Source organism: Anabrus simplex, chromosome 6, assembly GCF_040414725.1.
Source record: "Anabrus simplex isolate iqAnaSimp1 chromosome 6, ASM4041472v1, whole genome shotgun sequence".
Classification (NCBI taxonomy): domain Eukaryota; kingdom Metazoa; phylum Arthropoda; class Insecta; order Orthoptera; family Tettigoniidae; genus Anabrus; species Anabrus simplex.
Window position 1 is genome coordinate 267,383,759 of NC_090270.1, and position 20,841 is coordinate 267,404,599.

General features: G+C 38.3%; 1 protein-coding gene across 2 annotated transcripts in view; it reads right to left on the reverse strand.

Moving 5' to 3' along the window:
* Positions 1-20,841, reverse strand: part of Cse1 (chromosome segregation 1) — a 296,434-nt gene that overhangs the window by 46,309 nt on the left and 229,284 nt on the right. For both annotated transcript variants that reach the window (XM_067150404.2, XM_067150403.2), the window contains exon 19: positions 15,851-15,997. In XM_067150404.2, the coding sequence (XP_067006505.1) occupies positions 15,851-15,997 (147 nt within the window). The remainder of the gene's footprint in view (positions 1-15,850; positions 15,998-20,841) is intronic.

The following is a 20,841-nucleotide window of genomic DNA, read 5'->3' on the forward strand; positions in this document are numbered from 1 at the left end:
TAAAAAGGAATGTCGCTACATTCTGCCTCGAGATCTTTTAAAAATTCTTTGAACTGCCGATGGTTCAAACCTTGCTTTCTGCAGAAATTTACACATTTTGACACAGCATCCATAACAGATTTGAAGTTGTGAAAGTTGTTTGCACACAATTGTTCTTGATGTAAAATACAATGTACTGTGTGGAGTAGGTGGGGAAGGAGGGGAATGGTGCTGCTGAGTGCAGCGCTGGTGCGCCCCAGCACCAAGTGCTCGAGTTGGAAAGGCCTGCTCTAACATATAGATCACGGACACAATGCATAAAGGCAGAGTTCGCTTCTACGATCATATATGACGGATGATCGACTCTCGGTGGACGAAATGTATCTTCAGTATATTTGACTCAAAACCAAAAACGGCAGTGCTATGGTAAGTTAATGTCAAGAAAGATCTTAAAGAACTGGGCCTACAAGCAGAAAATGCACAGGACCAAAATCTTTTCAGAGCAGCCATGAAGACTTTTGGAACTTTCCAGGACGAAAAAACGGGCAACTGGTGCTAAATGGACAGAAGAACATCGTGCTAAACACAGTGAGCTAATGAAGAGGATGTGGATCAAGCGAAAAATGAACAAATGCCAGAATGTAAAGTGAGGCTTATCGTGGTCCCTAGTTGGCCGATTAGCGAAGTTGAATGAATGAATAATAATAACAATACTAATGATGATGATGATAATAATAATAATAATAATAATAATAATAATAATAATACAAGGTCGATACTTGCATTATATACCCATGGGTGAGAGAATATTGTTTTCTAGTTATATCAGTTTAACACACTTGTGTCAATTATTATTGCTAAAATTCAAGTAGAGGAACTGGAACGATCAGCAGTGAAAGTTGGGTAGAAATTTCTTTTGAGAAAACAGAAATGATGCCATCTTTTCAAGTTGAACTTCACATATTATGTCAAATAATACCCAGGAAATAAAGGTTGTAGACAAATTTCAATATCTTGGTGAGATTATAACTTGGAATGCTAACGAAAAAGCATCCATAGATAGTAGAACTCAAAAACTGAGACAAGCACAACAAATTACCTGGCTGATTTATAAGAAACAGTCTCTTTCGATTAATGCTAAATTTCAACATTATTACTCCATTAAGCCAGAAGCAATGTTATTTAAACTGAATACCGAATCAACAACAGACAAACTGCAGAAAGTTGATAAAAGAATTCTTCGGACAATTATTAATAAAAAACACCAGATTGAAGGCCAGTGGAGACTTTTGCCAAATTCAGTACTTTACAAGGAAAGTGAATCGACCATTGACACGATGCGAAAAGGGAGGATTGCATTCAATGGACACATATAGTGCTTACCAAATATTAGACTCCTGAAACTACTTTTTGATTTCTTTCAGTATAGTAAAACAAAAAATGGTTTAAAGAAATACAAATGGATTTAGATAAATTGAAAATTACTAAAGATCAAAAGGAAAATAGAGAAGAGAAACAGATTCTAAATAACAACTATCACTAAAAGCACCGCAGTATAAGCAGTATGTTATATCTGCAGAAGAACATGGCCACAGGATCTTCTAGAATGAAGAAGTTTTGGGAAAGGAAAAAGTTGTCAAGTGTTAAGAGCTGAACTTATTCTTTGAAGACTTTGTTGTATAAGGTTTGATTTTGGTGCTCCAATGTGGGCGTAAACAGTGTAAATAAATAAATTATGGCTATAGACATGATACTGTATAAGCTTTTGGGCTTATGCCATGTCAAGAAAAATAAGGTGAAATTCTTTATGTTTCGCAGAGAACTGTGCCCTGAAGTCTTCCTCGTGGACAGTCAAGATTTTCTTCTGATGACGCAGAGCACAGTTCTCTGCTAAATGTACAGAATTTCACCTTATTTTTCTTGACACGGCATAAGCCCAAAAGCCTATACAGTATCATGGCTATAAGTACGGGCCGTGAAAGCATCAATGGCAAAATTATGGCTATATTATAACTGAACGACCTGCATAAGCGGAAAGGTATCAGGAAGTAGAAGATTGCTATATTATATTATTAAATGGCCATTAAAGAACCCTAACAAAATTTACAAAACCTAACTGGAACTTGACGCAACGGAAAGTTAACAGACAAATTAGACAGCTGGACTCACACCAATGGCGGAGTATTACACCTCCTTGCATTCTATGCTAGACCAGTAAGAAGAGAGGAAGCACTGTTGGAGGACTTCATTACGATAAATTCTAAATTTGAAGTATTAAAGGATTTTAAAAGAATTTAAATATAAAAAATTTTCCAATTCTAAATATTTTCGAGTGTGATATGACAGAATCTGATTATGTTCTTTCAAGAACAAAATATGCCATACTATTTTTAATTAAGTTATTTCTTTTCTTTCAAGCATAATTCTATCATCATATATGTTTTCTTTTTCAGGCAGTTTCTAAATTAATTTATACATAAACCAGTTCTGACAGATTGAAGAACCTACAGTTATACATTAACTGAGTCGAAACTGAAAAGAAATGGCTTCAAATATCATAAACTTCCTGAACGGTTCATGGTGTGGTGTACTGTAATCACACCCTAGCTCGTGAACCATGGGTAACAGCTGAGTGGCCTAGTAAGTAGTCCTGAGAGTCTGTATACCAGTTGCTATGGAATAGGAGCGGATGTCCTCGGACATATTCTGAGTCATGGCCCTCCTTGTGCTCAGATGGCTACAACTGTACAATCCACCGTTGGTCCTTAACCTGTTAAGAAGAGAAATACTCACAGGGAATATGTGTAGGATAGCATCCCACTTCACAGAATTTACCAAGCTCAGAACATTTTAGCCAGGCTGAGTGGCTCAGACGGTTGAGCCCCTGGCTTTCTGATCCCAACTTGGCAGGTTTGATCCTGACTCAGACCGGTGGTATTTGAAGGTGCTCAAATACGTCAGCCTCGTGTTGGTGGATTTACTGACGCGTAAAAGAACTCCTGTGGGACTAAATTCCGGCACCTCAACGTCTTCAAAAACCGTAAAAGTAGTTAATGAGACGTAAAGCCAATAACATTATCATAGAACATTTTAAGCAAGCCTTGGACCTATGGGAGTAACAAAGACCTAGTTCCATTTCACAGGTGAGGGATTCCTTGGAAACAACTTGGCAAATGAAATGGAATCAGATGGGGAGTTATCAGTATTAATGGGGCTCAAGCAAGGAAGAAAGTAGAACTGGTTGAGTCAGCAATGAGGATGCATCTGTATGTTAATGATATTCGGGTAAGAGGAGATAACAAGGAATAGATAGAGGATTATAAAGTGTTCTTAAGGTGTGTTAAAAAGGGAAGGGTAGAGTGTGAAGTAGGGCTGTTCATCAGGAATAATATTGCACGCAACATAGTTTCTGTTAGGCATGCACATGAGCAAATGATGTGGGTAGATTTAGCTGTTGGATGAATTAGGATGCGAATAGTCTCAGTGTATTCACCTTATGAAGGTGCAGATGACAAGTTTTATGAAGCAATGAGTGACAGCATAGACAAGGTCAACTGCAGGGATAAGATTGTGCTAATGGGTGATTTTAATGAGAGTCAGAAATACTGTATTTTCTCGCGTATTTAACGCACTTTTGTGACGAAAAAATAGAGGTGAAAACTTTGGATGTGCAAATTATTAGAGGAATTCAGGTATTTAAAAACTTATTTACAATACATTTACAAGATATATCAAATATAATATAAACGCACAGGGTTCAACTCATTTGCAGTTAATCGTCAATTGATATAGATATTGATTCCAATAGGGAATATAAAATATTTGTCCTGAATAAGTAAATTTATAATACCAATATAATGGTCCGTTATTGGACCATTATATTGGTATTATAATCATTATTTAGCATAAAATTCCGACGTGAGACTTTTTCTGAAAAGTCGAATAGGGTACATCAGGTAAGTTGGACATGTGGATTTGAAGTACCAACACTGGAAAATATTCTCCCCATTACGAGCTGACAATACGACCTGAAGTGAAATAAACATGTAGGTACTAATAAAAGTACAATTCATGTAAGTACAAAATATTATTACTGGCGTATGGCAACAAGTTAGATACATATATACAAGTACATAATAGAAATATACACAGACAAGAACCATGTTTCTTGGGAGCAAGATTTAGTTATAGCAGAATGTCCAGTTGGGTGATAAACTGTATGGCTTCCTCGGTTGGTTCTAAAAAGTCACTCGGGCTACCTGTGTAAGAATGTCGTGTACATTCACTTACAATATGGGGATCATCTGCCGAGAGGCACCACAGTCGCACTCTGGTATGAAATATATTTCCACTTATAAAGGGCATCCCTGCATCGTCCATCATTTGTTCTCACCCGATTCAGAATGGTCCAAAGCTTATGCGGTAGATGATGTCTACCAGGCAGATGTTCACCAGAAAAGATGTTTGTAAGGAACTGTCCATGGCAACTTTCTAGCGACTTCTCCAATCTTCTAAAGGGCTAAAATTCCCATCAGCCAATGTGACAGCATCACGCGAAAATGGATGACGTGACTTGAGCCTCGTTATCTTGAGAATAGGAATATCATCCAAAACAGGCAGTTGATTTTTTTTTTCTAGCTGCTTTACGTCACACCGACACAGATAGGTCTTATGACGACGATGGGACAGGGAAGGGCTAGGAGTGGGAAGGAAGCGGCCATGGCCTTAATTAAGGTACAGCCCCAGCATTTGCCTGGTGTGAAAATGGGAAACCACGGAAAACCATTTTCAGGGACAGGCAGTTGAGGGCTCATCTTCTTGTACTCTTGAATGAGAGAATTTGATCTTCTTTGGGAGCCAATAAAGGGGTGTGGACAGGATAGTACCAGATATTAACCCCATGCTAGCATTCAGTTGAGTATCAGTGAGTCTTGTATATGGGCTATTCAGCTAAACTGGTGCACAGTACTCAGCACACGAGAAAACCAGTCCCAAAGCAGGAGAACTTAAAGGTTTTTTTTTAGGATAGTGGGTTTATGTTGCACTAACACAGATAGGTCTGATGGTGACGACAGGATAAGAAAGGCCTAGGGGTTGGAAGGAAGTGGCCATGGCCTTAATTAAGGTACAGCCCAGCATTTGCCTGGTGTGAAAATGGGAAACCACGGAAAACCATCTTCAGGGCTGCCGACAGTGGGATTCGAACTCACTATTTCACGGATGTAAGTTCACAGCCGCGTGCTTCTAACCGCACAGCCAACTCACCCAGTAGAAGATCTTAAAAGTTTTTGCAGAGGAACCACAACTTGAGCCACACAATTTCTGAAGGATATTATTACGTGTTTTGAGCTTTTTGGACAGATTCATAAGATGTTGTTCGTAAGATAGTGTGCGATCAAGTGTAATGCCCAAATATTTTGGATACCAGCTGTGCCAAAGTTCACGATAACAAAAACGTATGTGAAGTTTAATGCAGCTTGGCGATTATTCAGGTGAAAACATGACACTTCTGTTTTGTTAGGATTAGGATTCAGTCACCATTTCTTGAAGTACATTTCAAGTGAAATCAGGTCCCCTTGTAGCACCACTTCTGTCACACTAAGGTCTTGATGTTGATTGGCTAGTGTTATATCATCAGTACAACAGAAATTTCGTGATGATTTTTCTCGGAGATCGGAGATATACAAATTGAACAGTAGGGGAGACAGTATTGATCCTTGAGGTTACCAATATTTGAGCTTCCTTTCTGTATTCATACTGTTTCCCATACACACTCAAAATCTTCTGTCACTGAGCATATTATTTATAACCTGCATGATGGTGCTACAAGGTACAATTCGGAGAAGCATGTAAATTAATCCTTCCCTCCAGACTGTGTCAAATGCTGCTGTAAGATCAGTGAATGCAGCTGAGGTCTTGAGTTGTTTCTGGAAACCTGCTTCAATGTGGGATGTCAGTGAAAGCACTTGATCGCAGCAGGTGCGATTTGGCCTGAATCTGGCTTGATCAACTGGAATATGCTGAAAAATAGTTGTGCTGATTCTGTTGTAGATTAGCTTCTAAAAAAGCTTTTAACAGCAACTTAAGAAGGGCAATTGGTCTATAACTGCTCGGGTCATTGGCAGGCTTACCTGGTTTCAAGATGGAAATCACTTTCGTTCGTTTGAATTCTGCTGGGAGTTGTCCATTCTGTAGAAGGTCAGTATAAAACCTTGCCAGCCAACTTCTTGCATTCTTTCCTAAATGAATGAGAAATTCTGGATGAATGCCATCAAAACTTGGAGCTTTATTTGCGAGACTTGTTGGTCGCTTGAAGTTTATTTCTCTGTTGCTGCGGTAGCGCACGTTACATTCGGACACTGAATAGTTGTGGTCCACTGCCCTATTTCCTCATGTTTCGGCGTAACTGATCACCGCAAGTTAATATGATGCAGTATTACTCTAATACTTGCGCTCACTGTGCACCAACAAACAATTTTGAGATCACAAAAAATGCATGTCCTGTACCCGAAACACACTACCCACGTAACAGGCCCTGATATATCACTGCCGTTGGAGTCTGCCTGTCTCTCCCTATTGTCACTGTCATCACTCAAAGTGCCACTTTCGAATCCGCAACTGTTTGCTGTGATAGCACCAGAATGCTGCCCTGTATTACTTATGCCTCCTACTCCAAGGAACGAATTATCTTCACTATCTGAATTGAAGTCACTGAAGTCATTGTCCTCATCGTTTAACTCCAAAATGAAAATCCACAGCCCGTATCGTCACTCAGCCGGGTCAGGAATGGAATGAAGCCCCCATCCAACAGTAAGAATAGGAATTGCCACACTCCTCTGGGCCAATGATTAATGACTGAGAGATGAAATCATTTGATATAATAGGACATAATCATAGGATATGATATTGGAGAGTGTTGCTGGAATGAAAGATGACAAGGAAAACTGGAGTACCTGGAGAAAAAGCTGTCCTGCCTCCACTTTGTCCAGCACAAATCGCACATGGAGTGACCGGAATTTGAACCACGGAACCTACTGGTGAGAGGCCGGTGCGATGCTGTCTGAGCCACGGAAGTTTGTCATGTACAAAGGAAGGCAAGCTGTCATCACGTAATTCTTCAACCCGATGTCATTTCGAAGACATTATTACAACTGAAAAATACTCTCATGAAACATATAATAGAAGTACAAAGCATCTATAAATTCAAATTTACTCTTCGCCGTAATAACTCCTTTTCACATTGATATACTATACAGTTTCCAGTCTTATAAAACACTAAATCATTCGAGTAAGCCCATAGCAAGAACGCAGCTGATCAGCCAAGTTCCTGCGCAAGGCGAACACATAGCGCGCTTTTGCACGGAAGCAAATTTTGTTGAATGATATACAGCTCTGTCTGCTGTTTCTACCAAGCGGAAGTACTTACTAAAAATATCACTTGATGACAGGGGCACAGAGATAACGAGGACTAAATTTCATAACTCTGGCTAGTGTACGACGGAAGTTGCTCTCCACACCTGGCTGGTTATTTCCTGAGCGACTTAAGTTGCGCTCCCCAGTTAACAGGTTAAGAATGGCAGGAAAATTGATATACGGTAAAAAGATATATGCAGCTAACCTCCACTGGGGGCGCCTAAAAAAAAGCCGCACCACCTTGAGACGTGGACATGAGTTTACCTTAGAAATATTCATGGTTGTTGCTATTAATATAGCAGACAAAATCATGAACAAAGCGATTGTCTAATATCTCGTAACTCACGCCAATACAGGTCATTTTTGGAGAGAATTAGGTTTAAAACATAATAAAAACAATCCAGTCATAATGATTGTTTTACTCGTCAACACAGCTAACAAATAATGATCATCATCATCATCATCATCATCATCATCATCATCATCAGTTTTCCACTCCAGTTGCCCGGGTGTGGTTTACGAGCTCTCTCCATTTCTGTCTGTCCATGTACCATTCTTCTCTCAGGATGACATCCCAGCTGACTCCTCTTGTTCCTATGTCCTCTTTCACTTGGTCCAGCCATCTCTTCCTAAGTCTTCCTATCGGTCGTTTTCCGGCAACGACTGTGTGTAGCCATTGTTTTGCTGTCCTTCCATCGTCCATTCGATTGACATGGCCAAACCATTTCAAACAGGCCATTGTCACTTTTTCATTCAGGGATGGGTACACACCAGCTTCCTCCCTTATTCTTTCATTCCTTACCCTGTCCCTTTTTGTCTTCTGTACCATAGTTCGTAGGAACTTCATTTCTGCAGCTTGTAGTTTGCTATCCACTTGTTGGGTTGTTGTGCAGGTTTCTAGGCCATATGTTATTATGGGGGTGAAGTATGATTGAAATAGAACCTGCTTTGATCTTACGGGAACTTGTTTGTTCCAGAGGAGATTCCGAACTTGATGGTAAAACTGAGCTGATTTTTTAATGCGGTTGTTAATCTCATGCTGTATTTATATTGGTCTACTGATTCCAGCTGTGTACCTTCCAGCATTATTTTTCCTTTCTTCCTCTGCCTGTTGACAGACATAGTAACAGTTTTCGATTTATTTATTGTTAATCCGTGTGCTTTCAAATGTTCATTCCAGGTATTCAGCCTCTCTTGGACTTCCTTCTCTGTATTTCCCCAAATTACTAAATCATCTGCAAATGCAAATGCATTGATGTCCATATTGTTCTTCTGCTTAATTTCTTTCATGACTTCATCCATGACAATGATAAAAAGTAAGGGTGAAAGGGTACTGCCCTGTTGCACTCCTTTAGTGGTTTGGAACCAATCAGAATTACCGTTTCCTATCTGTACACAATGACGGAATATTTATTGTATTGAATTAGGAGGATACTCTCATTTTTCACCTTTGTAAAGTGAAAACCATCAATACGGAATGAATCTAATATCTTGTAACAGCAGCAGTCATCGTAAAGCATTTTAACTTTCTGGATAAGCCCTTTGGGTACATTTTTCTTTCTTAAGCATTCCCATATAGTCTTCCTTGGAACACTATCAAATGCTTTTTCGAGATCCAAAAACACTAGTGTTAAGTCTTTGCCCTTCTCCCAATGCTTTTCTAACAGTATTCTAAGTGCAAATATGAGATCGGTAGTTGATCAGGGTTCTCTGAATCTATATTGTTCTTCCTGTAGTTGTGGTTCTATTATTTTCCTTAGCCTTTTTTCAAGTATTTTCTCAAATATTTTCAAACCATGAGACAATAAAGTGATCCCTCTATTATTGCTACATTTAAAATAATGATAATAATAACAACAACAATAATACTACATGGCAGCTGTTGAGTAATGCACAACAGTGTCAACATACAGAATAAATACGGCCTACAACATAACAGGAAGCAGACTTCACGCTATCTTTCAGAATCGAGATATTAAGTATTGTAAAACAAATTGACACCTGATAATATTATACAACACCAAATTAAGGAGCACGTCCCCAAAACAATTTTTATTTTTACAAAATGCATTTTACTATCAACTCAGCATTAGTATATATCATGAGTCTTGTACATGTCACCGGTCGGTGGGACGGAGAATTGGAACTACAGTGTGTTTAGAAATATAAATTTTAAAGTTTTTTTGTGTGGCCTATCTGAAGGATTTCATTTTTGTTTGTAATATTTTGAGAAATGAAGAAATAAGAACTCTGGACTCTGCTGGAATATTTTTTTTATGTAACTGAAATATGTTTGTAAATTTTTTTAAAATATGGAAACATCACGATAATATGAAACTGTAAATGAACATTGCAAGATACGAGAATTGTTTTCGAAGTGATTTTTTTGTATGTAAATTTTATGTAATTTATAATTTAAATTAATGTCAGCAAGGGTGTATCTTGTCCGAAGGTTGATTTGATGTTTGTAATGTGATTTTAAAATGTAAAAGGTTATTTAAATTGAGTCACCCTGTACCACACGTGTGGTTTCCAATGATGAAATTTTGGTGTTGTAATCGTAATGTTCCAGAACTTGTGCAATTGCTAACGATGTTAAAATGACCATATATGGTCACGAGATTTCCTATTGGCAAAAAGGTCCAGGAATCTAGGGTAAGTTTGATCTTATTGGTTAATTGTAATCGGGCCATTTCCGGCCTTGTGGCCGGCTTCAAAAGAATGGTCCGCGAGCTCGGCGTCAATTTCCATCCGACCGCCCAAGCGAGCGTTCGCGCTCGAGGGCTACTACCCTCGGGAGCTCCATCTTTCCGCGGTAAGTGTTATTTCAGTGTTTTTGCAATGTTATTCTCAATGTTTTCTGGTTTCGTTCACTTAGTTCAATTCCTTTTGTGTTTCATTATTTCTTTGCTTAATGTCATTTTAAAAGTTTAATTTAATGTGTCCGAGTTTACCCTAGGTTCCAATTGCCGTAGTTTCAATTCTTTCATCCTTTAAATACTTTCGCTTTAAACTATACCTTTAATGTAGCATCACCTTCTTGTTAAATCAAATTTTATGTTAAGTTACTTAAGTATGTCTTGTTTCCGTGTCGTGGAACTGTATTTTGTAAAACTTTCTTGTCATTTTTAATATAGTTGAGCTAGAGGGTGTTTCTTGTAAGTCTTTTCTCCCCCATAACGTCATACGTTCCCATGGACCTCATAGATAGGGCTTCCCAGCACGTTCCACTATCCTGTCTTAGTTGTCATTTTTAGGCCTGTAAGTGTTCCCTGTAGTTGGTTTACATGAATTCTCCGCCACTGCGTCATTTTCCTATCTCATTATCATTATTATTTCTATATTATTATTATTATTTATGTGTAACTGTAGTTGTCCCGAAACTAGCGGTTACAGTACATATATACTGAATATGCCTCGAATTGAATACTAGACAGCTACCCAATTCTTCAAAACAGTGTCCAAGTCACTTCAAGATGCCCACACTACCAGCAGAGGAACACGGTGAAACAAACAATACAGTTATTACAAGAATAAACCCTCGAAATGTTTTAACCAATTAGCCATATATTTTAACGCAAAATAGTGGACACTTCAAGAATACTACTATCAGTGCGTACATGGCATTGCAAGTTTTAATTTTTACGCTGATCAAAACAACAAAAACAGTTGCAAATGACATGTCCTTTTATACTACGTAACATTTTTACAATCCAAGAAGAGAGGACTTATTTTACTATTTTAATTGTATCAATTGTTTTAGACGGTCTCTTGAATTGGACAATTGTCACGACTGAACAACATTTTCCACTGTGATGTTTTAAGAACTATATTTGCAATTGTCAGCTGAGGATGACCCTTAAAGGGTCGAAACCGGTACTGTGAATGATAGTATGTAAATAAATGTATTGATAAGGTGCAGGCTTCAGTATCAATCTTATGTTGTAGCTACAATCGATACGGAAATGAAACTTATAGATTATGAACCATTTTTAAACCTGCCATTGAAGGTCCAAAGCCCTTATGAGAAAAGGTGATGGGAAGTGGAATTTATAAGAGGAAATAAAATTAAAGGTTGAAAGTAAAAAAAAAAAACTGTGTTCGTTGCGCACGTGAATACTACAGAATGCGGCAACACTGCGCCCGATTTCACCACCCGGCCTGCTGTTAATCGCATGGTCTGGCATACAGAAAACCTCCTTTCAATATTAACGTATTTATGCGAATAATACCTACACATTAAAAAAAAAGCAATTGAGGCACGAAATTGGGGTCTGGGTTTTATTTGTGTCAAAGTTGGCATTTTTTTTTTCTTTCCAAAATCAGCCTTCCTAAAGTTAGGTTACGGGGATTATTCGCGTAAATATGGTACTCTTCATAAATTCGGTACCACACTGTACGGTTACAGTAGTTGTAGTTTCTGATAACCATGCCTGAGTGCTTCAAAACAAGCCCAAGTTTGCTGCTGTAGGTTTATCCTGGGCTGAGAAAGAGTTGCTTTAGAAAAATGATAAGAACTTTTTTCGGGATGGTACAAAAAAATTGTAACTTGTGTATTACACTACAAATACATGTGGTTATAACATATAAAAATTTCATTACACAAGTAGTTTTCCTTGTATATATTCCTAAGTAAGCACTTCCTAGAGAAGAAGCCCAAAAATCCGGGCAATATTTATTACAACCACAAATAATTTTTTTAATGAACATCGAAAACAATTTGTCTTATATACGCTAATGTAGAATTACTTACTACTTAATTACTTATCCGGCGCTACAGCCCTATGTGAGCCTTGGCCTCTTCTACGATAGTCCGCCATCTACTTCGATCCTGAGCGGCTGGTCTCCATGGGCGGATGTTCATTGCCCTCAAGTCAGCTTCAACTTCATCACTCCATCTATTACGGGGCCTTCCTTGTCGCCGTCTTTTGTCTACTCGGGATTTAACTACTTTACTTGGCATTCGATCTTCCTCAATTCTTTCCACATGGCCAAGCCATCGCAGTCTCTGTGCCTTAATAAATCTAACTATATCCTCCTGGTCTAATATGTTTTGTATTTCAGCATTCGTCCTTATCGTCCAAACATTCTGGTCTTGAATTGGGCCATATATTCATCTAATAAGCTTTCTTTCAAATATCTTTAATTTATTTGCGTCATCAACTAAAACGTTCCAGGCTTCTGAGCCATATGTCACTACAGGTCTAATAAGGGTCTTATATATTTTGAATTTTGTAAGTTTAGACAATAGACGAGATTTAAATAATGTTAGATTAGCATAATAGGCCCTGTTTCCAGCTATTATTCTACGATGTATCTCCTCACTTATTCTATTATTATTTGTCAACATGGTTTCCAAATACTCAAAACTTCGTACATTCTCAAAATTATGGCCGTTTATTGTCAGATTATCTTGACTTCTTCTGCCCTCTATAACAGTCACATGCATATACTTAGATTTACTGTCATTCACCTCCAATCCCATCCGTTTTCCTGCTTCCTCCATTTCAAGAAACATTTCCTTCAAATATCTATCATTCCTGGCCATTAACACTACATCATCTGCATATGCACAAATTTGTTTAGATTTATATACAATATTTCCTGTATCCATTATTTTTTCAAGGACTTGGTTAATTGCCAGATTAAACAAAGTAGCTGAGAGTGCGTCACCTTGTCTGACTCCTGTATTAAGAGCAAACTCCTTTCCAATTCTTCCATCCACCATCACCTTTGCCCTTACTTCTCCTAAAGTGATTCTGAACATCCTAATCAGTTTCTGTGGAATTCCTATTGTCTCCATGTATTCATATAGGTTATCCTTGTATATACTGTCAAATGCTTGTCTAAAATCTACAAACAATAAATCTAGATCTATATTATGCTCATAGCATTTTTCCATCGTTTGACATACCACAAATATTTGATCTACTGTGCTCCTATTTCGCCTGAAGCCACAATGTACTTCATCCAATCTTTCTTCAGCATATGGAGTCAGATATTGTAATAGGATATTTGAAAATACTTTATAGATGATATTCAGTAGTGTGATTCCCCTATAATTAGTGCATTCATACTTATTTCCCTTCTTATATATTGGAAAAATTATTCCTGTATTCCACTCATCAGGTATCCGTTCTTCCTCCCAAATCTTAATAATCAGTTCATGTATCTCTCCTCGCATTTCTTTGCTACTATTTTTAATCAGTTCACTTGTTATTCCGTAATGTAGAATTAAACAAGGAAAATATTGGTATAACTCACATTGCAATAGGCTTATTGGTTCGTTTGTAATTAATGCCTAAACTTGAGTGTCCATAATAAAAAATCTGACAGTAGTGATAACCATCAGCTAAAATAATATAAATAAGAAAGACATATACAAAAAACAGTGATACATAAAAAACTTGAGATAAAATACAATCAACAAAAGCAATGGAAACGTATGTCCAAAATGTACAAAGATTCAATCTTAAAATAAACTCAACAAATGGGATAGAAAATCTGTGTTTAAAATGTACATAGCTTCAAACTTGGACGAATTTATTTGTAAGTTTTGGTCCAACCGTATTTAATATAACTATTGGTTGGCTGGAGGAAATACTTAAAAACTGTGAAGACTGTTAGATGTTGTTCCATTTGTTAAGCTTCTGGAAACTGTGTGAAGTTTTGAAAAATCCGTTACATTTCTTCACGGAGAATAAAAGTATAGCAAGGATATCCTCTTTCCTCCAGCCCTGTGCTTGTATAGATCAGGTTGGGTTGGTGTTGACCTTCACAAGCCTAAATTGCATAATATGATAAATGAGGGTATTTAGGGGTTGCAGTAAGGATGTAAAGGAGAGGGCATATAAGTCTCTGGTAAGACCCCAACTAGAGTATGGTTCCACTGTATGGGACTCTCACCAGAATTACTTGATTCAAGAACTGGGTTGCCTGTGTTTTGCCCCCGTGTGCTAAGTTGGGCTCATCAGTTGGTACTTAGCACATCCACCAAGACGCATGGCTAGTGCATACCGTGGAGGCCACTACATAGGCTACTTGAAGCCACCAGCAGTGCCAATGCACTATGAGAGACTTTGTCTCATTTCCAAAAATTGATGCCTGCCTGGCCATCAGATGATATAGATGTTGATTCCCATAGCCGGATGAGTGCTTCGCCCACCTATAGACGGGATGACGCGGCCGGTCCACTAGTGCTACACCCGTCTATAGACGGTGCGCAAGAATTTAAATTGTTTTTTGAGTTTCCCGAGTTCACTTTTGAGTGCGAATTTGATCTCTGACATGTTCTGCTATCTGTTGGGCATTATGTAGAACTAACTGATCAGAGATTATAGCTTCGGGAAGTAACTTACAGAGCTTTTTGTAGACGTCTGTGGAGTTCATCTGTGATGTAAACAAACATGGCGGATCAACCGTACGGTATGTCAGTACGATAATTGGCATGGCTTGGAATGTACAGTATTTACCGTGAACAATTTTGTAAGTGGCATTCCCTACGGTTGTCGTTCATGTATTCCTAACAAACAGTACGGTAATGCATAAGAAGTTGGTGTGTTGTGGACAAATACATTTTTTGGTTTTTAATTAATGTTGATGCCACCTCGATTAATGACTTCACCCTGTCGTGGCATGCAACTTACTGCATTAATGTTTTATCAAAGCATCCATTACGTGCTTTGTATTTCCCGCGTAGAGTCCCATTCGATTCTATTCTGCTTGATGTAACTGGTGGAGCGGAAATTACGACTGATGGGTTCAATTCGATTCCACAAGGAGAAAGTGAGCATCTGGTGGTGGTGGTGGTGTCACAGTGTGACATCATATGGCCTTGGCAAGCCCAGAGAGGCTCCACGACAGGCGCAAATGGTCTAACACAGGGTTCAACTTGCACGGAGACTGAAGGGTTCTAACCATAAGCTGCTTTCAGTGGACGTTTTCTATCTCAAGGGGCTCTAAAATTTGAACGGTTTAACTGGGAAATATATTTACAACAGAACACTTTAAGCGGGATAAATATGCATATATCTTAATGCATATATCTTAATACTTAATAATCAAGGGACCAAGAATATCAAACTTCTAAGGCGGGAAAACTTCTTATGCAGGAACTTCTTAACCGAGTTTCACTGTATTTCAATAAATCAAGTTAGTTAAATGATTCACATCAATTTTATTTTTATTTCACAAATTAAAGGAAAATATCATCTTCTCATACCTGATCAACATGTCAAGAAGGAATGATCACCCCTAATGATATACAAGAATAAGTAAGAAATCATTTCTACCAGTCAATGGCAACCCTACAGACTACAAATGTACAGCATAATCTAGGTGTTTGATAAGGACAAATAATGGACACACACATTGTGACTTACAGGGCATCTGAATTAAAACTCTTGAGAGTTTGTTGTAATAATACTTCACTGATGGGTATGTTGTAAACAATGCTCACCACATATGAGAATAAGCTCCATCCATCAATTCTGGACATTCGCAAAGCAGCTTGGTGATGCCCACAGCAACAATTTTCCTCTCTAGGACCCCTGAGACCTTCTGGATGTCAGGGATGAATAATCTCTCCAACACCATACCAAACATTCTGGAGACATACAACACATCTTAATTAAACATCACACTCACATCATAACCTTACTGCCAACCACTAAGTAAGAAAGTACACAGCCACTTTTGAGGTTACGTTTAAGTCGGTGTACATATTGAAAAAATAATTTTTAAGCAAAATAAAGAATACATATAAGAATCTGTTCAATGAGGCAACAACAAATAAATACAATGTTAATAAGACTGTGAACATATACAACGAGTAGTGCTTTTGTACGAGACTTTCGAACTCCTACAGCTGGACAAGATTCCTCTGTCTTGATAATAGTTCAGAATTGTAAGGCAGTTGTTAATTATTGTGATCATTGTCATAAAATGAGACAAATTAAATAGAATCCAATATGAACTGTAACTATTCATTTACAAAATCTCACAATGCTTACACACTATTCTCAAAGAATAGAACAAAACTTAAGATCTCTCACTCTGAAAATTTATATATATATTTATTGAGAAACTCAACAACTTTCTAGACATTCTGGACTGCCACAAGGAAAAGGTTTAATGGCATCAAACAAAGGCAATAAAATTAAATCTGAACATATATTAAACATCATCTCAAAATAACTCTAAAAAAAATAGAAGACTAATAACAATAGTCTACAGCATTAAAACCAATCAATCAGTACTGATCTGCATTTACGGCAGTCGCCCAGGTGGCAGATTCCCTATCTGTTGTTTTACTAGCCTTTTCTTAAATGACTGCAAAGAAATTGGAAATTTATTGAACATCTCCCTGGGTAAGTTATTCCAATCCCTAACTCCCCTTCCTATAAACGAATATTTGCCCCACTTTGTCCTCTTGAATTCCAACTTTATCTTCATATTGTGATCTTTCCTACTTTTAAAGACACCACCCAAACTTATTTGTCCACTGATGTCCTTCCACGCCATCTCTCCACTGACAGCTTGGAACATACCACTTACAAACCATTATTCTCGTCACAAATCACAAAGTTTACACAAGGAGTAATTTGAATACCACCTATTTAATAAAATTTATTCCACTATTGTGTGGTTAAATACACATAGAAATCACCAGAATTTTAAAGGTACATGTTTCGCCCACTATTTATTGGGCATCATCAGTCTCATTTAATCTTAAAACACACAACGGTCTAAGGAATCTTAACAATTTACATAAAACGTATTGATAAACATTGACAGGTGTTGATACTGTGGTTGCATAATGATTACAGCACAAAAATATTGAATAAAACAGAACTTATACTAAAATCACTTTGAAAAATTAAAATGTTCGTCTAAAAGTAAATGTCACACATTGTTTTTTTAAAAGTAATCCATGTCTGAGACTGAAATGGATCTTTTTGATAAAAAGTTTGAACAATATATATCACGCTTGCAGAACAGAATATCAAAACCAAGGCTTCACAGGATAAGAACAATACAGTTAAAAGATACAGTATTTGATCAGGTTAGAGTCCAATATTTAAAATTAGGATGAAAATACGTAGTCGAATTGGAGGCGGTATAGATTAAGACGTCTTGGAAAGTTGGATAAAAATCATAGTATGTCGAGAAGCGCTAAAAAATATCGAAGAATCTGCCAACAGTGGGGTTCGAACCTACTACTTCCTGATTACTGGATACTGGCCGCACTTAAGCGACTGCAGCTATCGAGCTCGGTAGGGGAGGTCTTAGCTTCAAGGCAGATGATTCGTAACACCCTAATGAAAACAGGCTTTGACTGTTTTTTGTTGTAATGGCACTGTGTTACTAACATGCGTTACTGAGGAGCACAAGCATACTACGTTACAGTTTTTCTGGACAAAGCAGCTTCTTGGCACAAGAATAGAATCATGTCATGTTGCATTTGTTTGAACAACTAAAGCATACAAAGCTGCCACCTCTTGACTGTGCTATCAGTTATTTTCAGCATTACCAGCTCTGTCTATATTTCAATTGAACAACCCTTGTTGTTGTATGTATGTATGTATGTATGTATGTACAGTATGCGCTAAAATATACAGTACTGGAAATTATGTTAGTCTTATTGTCATTACCTTACTTATCGAGAAGATCGTGTAAATGTTCAAAATATGCTCCATTGCGCTGTAGGCAGTGTTCATAACGAACACACAGATTTTTCAACATATTCTGGAACATAGGTTGCTGCAGAGTCCCGATCTAATGCAGGCACAGTTCTGGGTGGAACTGGACAATTGAAAATTTGCTCCTTTAACATTCCCCACACGTAAGCATCAGGTGGTATGAGATCGGGGGAATGTGATGGGTAGGTGAACTCAGCCCCGCGGGAAATTACTCGTCCTGAAAAGGTTTCTTGCAGCATAGCCATAGTCTGTCGAGCGGTGTGGCAGGTCGCCCCGTCTTGTTTGAACTACTGTCTATTCATCTGCATGTTCCTAGCACGACAAAACCTTCTTAGATCCTGAATAAATGGCCTGATCACCATGTTCCTATCGCGTTTCTGGTTAACAGTAAGAGGTGCACCATCATCGTTCTCTATGAAATACGGACCTAGCACACCGTTTCCTGAGACTGCACACCAAATCATCACACGCACACTATGTAGCGGTTTCTGGACTATAGTGTCTGGCCTCTCGAAACCAAAAAAGCGAGTTGTTTGGCGACTGATAAAACCACCCAAGTGAATGTGACTTTCGTCGGAGAACCACACGTTGAACAAGAAATCTGGATCCTCGTATACCATGGCCAAAAATCATGCACAATATTCCACCCTGACATGCCTATTGTGCTCCGTCAACTGCTGCCCAACCTGTATTCGGTACGGAAATCCCCCTATGTCTTTAAAAAATCGTCGAAGTGATGTAGAGCTGATGTTTAATTTCAGGGCTGTTCGCCGAAGACTTTGCTTTGGAGACTGCAACACCTGATTGAGGACATGTCCATGATTTTCATTTGTGGACCCAGTTACTGGCCTACCAGACCTTCCCTTGCGTTGACCCAATACACTACCCGTATGACCAAATTTTTTAACAATAGATAGCATAATGTTGCTAGGTGCTGGCTTATTGAAGTGTTCACGATATTGTTCCACCACTAACTTTAAACTCGGCCCACCTTGATAACCATTTCCGTACGAGCAAAAAAATACTCCACTATAAACACCTTTTCTTTCGTCGCAAGACCCACTGTCACTTCCAATCACAGAGCGCAATGTTCTTTACACAACTAACAATTCATCATGGTGATGTAAAACACGCAGACTCTCAGGAGTGTGCATAAGTACTATATGTATGTATGTACGTATGTATATATGTATGTATGTATGTATGTATGTATGTATGTATGTATGTATGTATGTATGTATGTATGTATGTATGTATGTATGTATGTATGTATGTATGTATGTATGTATGTTGGGTACTCAGTCCGAAGGCTGGTTTGATCCTCCACAGCTCATTCAACAGGTGTCAGATAGCCTAGGCATACTACGAGAATGAGGAGTGAGGTAATTTCCCGTTGTTTTCCTTACCGAGCCAGAAGTTGCCATCACATATCACTCTGTCACTCTGCCAAGCCCACTGAAATGCATGCTCCAATCGACCCTATGAGCGATATTTTCACACCATTCATAACAGGGACTTGCTGCATAAGGTATGGTATTACTAGCATTGCTCATACCTCAGTCACTTCCCTACTGTCAAAGCCAAGGAAGAGACTGAGACAGGTCAATGAAAGTAAAAAATTTATTCTAGGCCATACCAAAAGACATAGTGCACTGTAAACACTACATCTCGCCAGCAAAGGCCTATATCTATCAAAATGGAGACCATTATTATATCAGAGTAGAAAACAATCTTACTCTGTATGATAAAAATAGTTGGAACTAAAAAATTTGAATGGAAATTGCTAGATCGCAGTGCTATACAATAACGTGTTATGCAAACAGAACTTGTCATTTCACAAGAGACAATTACTGCAGATGACCACCGCCTTAGTATTCCATGCTTAAGAGTTAAACTACTGAGTAAAGTTTTATAAATTTGAACTTGATTATTGTTGATAAAGCTAGAATGCAGAAGACATTACCAGGCAGGATAATAATAATAATAATAATAATAATAATAATAATAATAATAATAATAATAATAATAATAATAATAATAATAACCCGTGAGGGGATTTACCGGTTACCTCCATCGGGCGCGTCCCATTGGAATTGGGGAAGCTCGCTGGCTCTGCCGCCAGCAGAGTCAGAGGGTAGTAGGGAAATAAAATACCACCGTGAAAAACGAAGACTGGTAAATGACCAGAAGCCAGAAAACATCTTGAGGCAACCTCTAGTTGTAAAAGGATGGGTACCCGTCCAAAGCAAAGTCAAGTCAAAAAGCATGATGGCACAACATTTCAAGAAACATACCCCAGGGGGTAAATCTTCGGATAAATCCCTCGTCGTGAACGCCACGGCGCACGAGTCTCGTTCGGATTCTGCGGGAGACTCTACATCATGCAAGAGACGAGTCGGAGCGTCTCGGTGTACCCCGAAGAGTCAAAAACTCAGGTCAAAATCTAAAACCTTTCTAGCAACTTTTAACATAAATTCACTTACACAAACTGGCAAGCTGAAAACCCTCACCAAAGCTCTTCACGAAAATCAGATATCCATAATGGCCCTACAGGAAACAAGGTACCCAGATGAAGAGATTTTTGAATCCGAAGGCTACCGATTTTTCAAGAGCAAAGCGCAAAGAGGAATCCTCAATGGAGCTGTGATGCTTGGAACCGCGTTTGCTGTTAGAACCAAGATCCTTAAATCGGTTGCAAATTTCGAACCTGTGAATGACAGATTGTCTATACTCACAATTAAATGCGCGA